The 2,816-nt window shown below is 48.8% G+C and overlaps 1 protein-coding gene across 1 annotated transcript in view; it reads right to left on the bottom strand.

The window, feature by feature from the left end:
- LOC111981369 (meiosis-specific coiled-coil domain-containing protein MEIOC-like) overlaps nucleotides 1–2,816 on the bottom strand; it is a 7,322-nt gene extending 4,506 nt beyond the window's left edge. The window contains exons 1-2 of the mRNA XM_024012600.1: nucleotides 1,001–2,816; nucleotides 679–813 (exon numbers count right to left, since the gene is read on the bottom strand). Coding sequence (XP_023868368.1) covers nucleotides 679–813; nucleotides 1,001–2,782 — 1,917 coding nt within the window. The 5' untranslated portion in view covers nucleotides 2,783–2,816. The remainder of the gene's footprint in view (nucleotides 1–678; nucleotides 814–1,000) is intronic.

Below are 2,816 nucleotides of genomic sequence, written 5' to 3' on the forward strand. Positions count from 1 at the left end.
GTTGGATGGGGAGCGTTGCTGCACAGCTATTTTCAGGTCTTTCCAGAGATGTTCGATCGGGTTCAAGTCCGGGCTCTGGCTGTGCCACTCAAGGACATTAAGAGACTTGTCCAGAAGCCACTCCTGCGTTGTCTTGGCTGTGTGCTTAGGGTCGTTGTCCTGTTGGAAGGTGAACCTTCGCCCCAGTCTGAGGTCCTGAGCGCTCTGGAGCAGGTTTTCATCAAGGATCTCTCTGTTTTGGTACCCTTCCCCAGATCTGTGCCTCGACACAAGGGTCTGAATACTTATGTAAATAAGGTATTCAAGTTTTCTTATATACATTTGCAAACATTTCTAAAAACCTGTTTCCGCTTTGTCATTATGGGGTATTGTGTATAGATTGATGAGGGATATTTTTCCCCAATCAATTTTAATAAGGCTGTAACGTAACAAAATGTGGAAAAAGTCAATGGAACTGAATACTTTCTGAATGTACTGTATGAATATGTTATTCAATGCGTTTCTATAGTAGTAAAGGCCAAATTCAATACTTTATCAAAACTTTAAAAATATATATTTTGATAAATAAAGGGGTCCTAAAATTCTAAATCAAATAGCTAAATGATCCGTAGCATGACCATCTTAAAACAATTCCATATGTCAGCTTAGAATCCCCCCCGAAGAATGAATATCTCTCACCTTGGCTTGTTCTCGGATCTGGTCCACGATGAGACGGTCCACTCTGGAAGGGTTAGGTGGGATTTTGGGGAGGGCACTGCTGGTCACCACAGAAATCCGCTTTCCAGGATAACTCATGGTAAGGACGTCCTCTGTCTAAAACACATAATAYAAAAAAACACTTAAYGCCAACCAGTCRAACTATACATTTTAATCCTAGTTTGSGAGTCATTCTTACCAAGTATTGTATTGCAGCATAATCAGATAAATAATAAGGATTTCAAGAYGATCACAAGRAACAAAAATATTCCCACTAAATGAACCACTYATTTTTATTGYTCACCTTCTTCCTCTCCTTCTCCAGGACTCTCCAYTGCTCATAGCACTCCTCCAGGTGGRAGTGGAGCTGGCTCATGGGTCCTCCCCGGTTCCTCATTATCCTCGGGGAGCGGAGGCCTCCCATCATCCCTGGGTARGGGTTCTCTCCRCTGGAGCCCATMAYGTCATTGAGGTAAGGGTTGAAAGCTGCAAAYTCCCCGTCTGGCAGCAGGTCACACAGGTCCATGGGGGGGATGGAACCGCCGTAGAGGTAGGAGGATCTGGAGTTGAAGCTGGCAGAGTTCAGAGACATGTGGCAGGAGTTCTGTCTGGGGTCATTCACAGCCTGATACATGCAAGGCAGAAAGGTTGGGTTCTTTCCTGCGTTGACTGTGCCGTTTCCTCCGCCGAATCTCTGAGAGCCATACATGCTGCCGAGTAGGTCGAGGTAAGGGTTCTGCAGGAGCCCCTGCTTCTTGTCCCCCTCTCCTGTCTTGTGAGTGCTGGTCTGGGGCCTTGTCTTCCCATCCAAGCGCTGAGTGGAGGAGCAGCCATCAGCCACCAGCCCAGCCATGTGCATCCTGCTCTTGTCCAGCTGCATCTCAAAGTCACTGTCGCTGGCTCCCTTCCTCAGCCCGCCCATGCCCATCCTGACCTGGTTCTGTCCTGCCCTGCTGCTGTGGAGGCTGGGCCCGTCCCCCTGACTGTAGTCCTGGATGCACGGTGGTGGTCCTCTCTGCATCTGGTGGGAGTGCTGAGGTACAAACTCAGACACAGAGTGGGACAGCATCTTGGATGGCCCAGAGGATAAACAGTTTCCCATTGGCTGCTGATGCTGCTGCTTGAGTTTGTTCTGCAACTGGTCCTGCTGGCTATAATGGTACTGGTTCAGACTCAGGCCCATAGAGAGGGGGTTGCTTCCTTTCTGGACAGCCATCTTGTTTTGGTGAGAAATTTTAGGATTGAAAGATGCTGAGAGTGATTTTGTTTTTTGGAAATACTCAACGTGTTGTGGACCAAATCCAGATAAGTCTTTGGAATCAAAGTCACTCTGTAGCAGCTCTTCGCTCTTCATTCCTCCATCAGTCTCCCTCTGCATGGCTCCATACTCCCCTCCTAGTTCCTTCTTAAACTGCATGGCTTGAGTGGTTTGCCCAGGCATCCTGGTGTTGGAGAAGTTCCTCTGTTCGGCCATGATGTTGTCATACTGCATCTGCACACTCTGCCGGTTCTGGGGTTCCCTACCACATGCGTTGTCCTGCTCACCAACCATCAGAGTCTGAAAGTTGCTGGCCAGCTTGTTGACCTCTTGCATGGTGTAATGCTTGGTCCTTCTGGGCTTGGCGCTGATCTGGCCTGGGAACTCTTCATAGTAGTGGTCAAAGCACTGGCTGTTAATCTTGCTCTGGGGGCAGAAGGAGGGTGCAAAAGCATCCATGTGGTCAGAAAGAGCGTTCCCAGACCCACAGAACCCTCCAACCTTCTCAGCTGTGTTGTACTCGTGTTTACTCGGCCTCGTGTTTGAACGGTAGGTGTTCCCCACGTTGGGCAGTGGTAGCCCCGGTGGCTTCGGCAGCTCTTGGGTCTGTAGAGAGTATCTAGTGTCCATGTCTCCATTGCAGGAAGAGAGGAGCCACTGCTGGTCACTGGTATCAAAGCCGTTGAAATGCTGGTAGAACTCTTCAGAACCTCTGTTCATTGGCTGCCCTTGTGCTTTACTGAAAGACTCAGGGTAAACATGGTTCGGCAGAAAGTTGGACTGCACTTTGGACTCTGATTGGAAGTACTGCTGGCAATTGTCGCTCATTGACTTGGGAGACCAGACAGATTTCAATTGGGAT

The sequence above is a fragment of the Salvelinus sp. IW2-2015 genome, linkage group LG20, assembly GCF_002910315.2.
Source record: "Salvelinus sp. IW2-2015 linkage group LG20, ASM291031v2, whole genome shotgun sequence".
Classification (NCBI taxonomy): Eukaryota; Metazoa; Chordata; class Actinopteri; order Salmoniformes; family Salmonidae; genus Salvelinus; species Salvelinus sp. IW2-2015.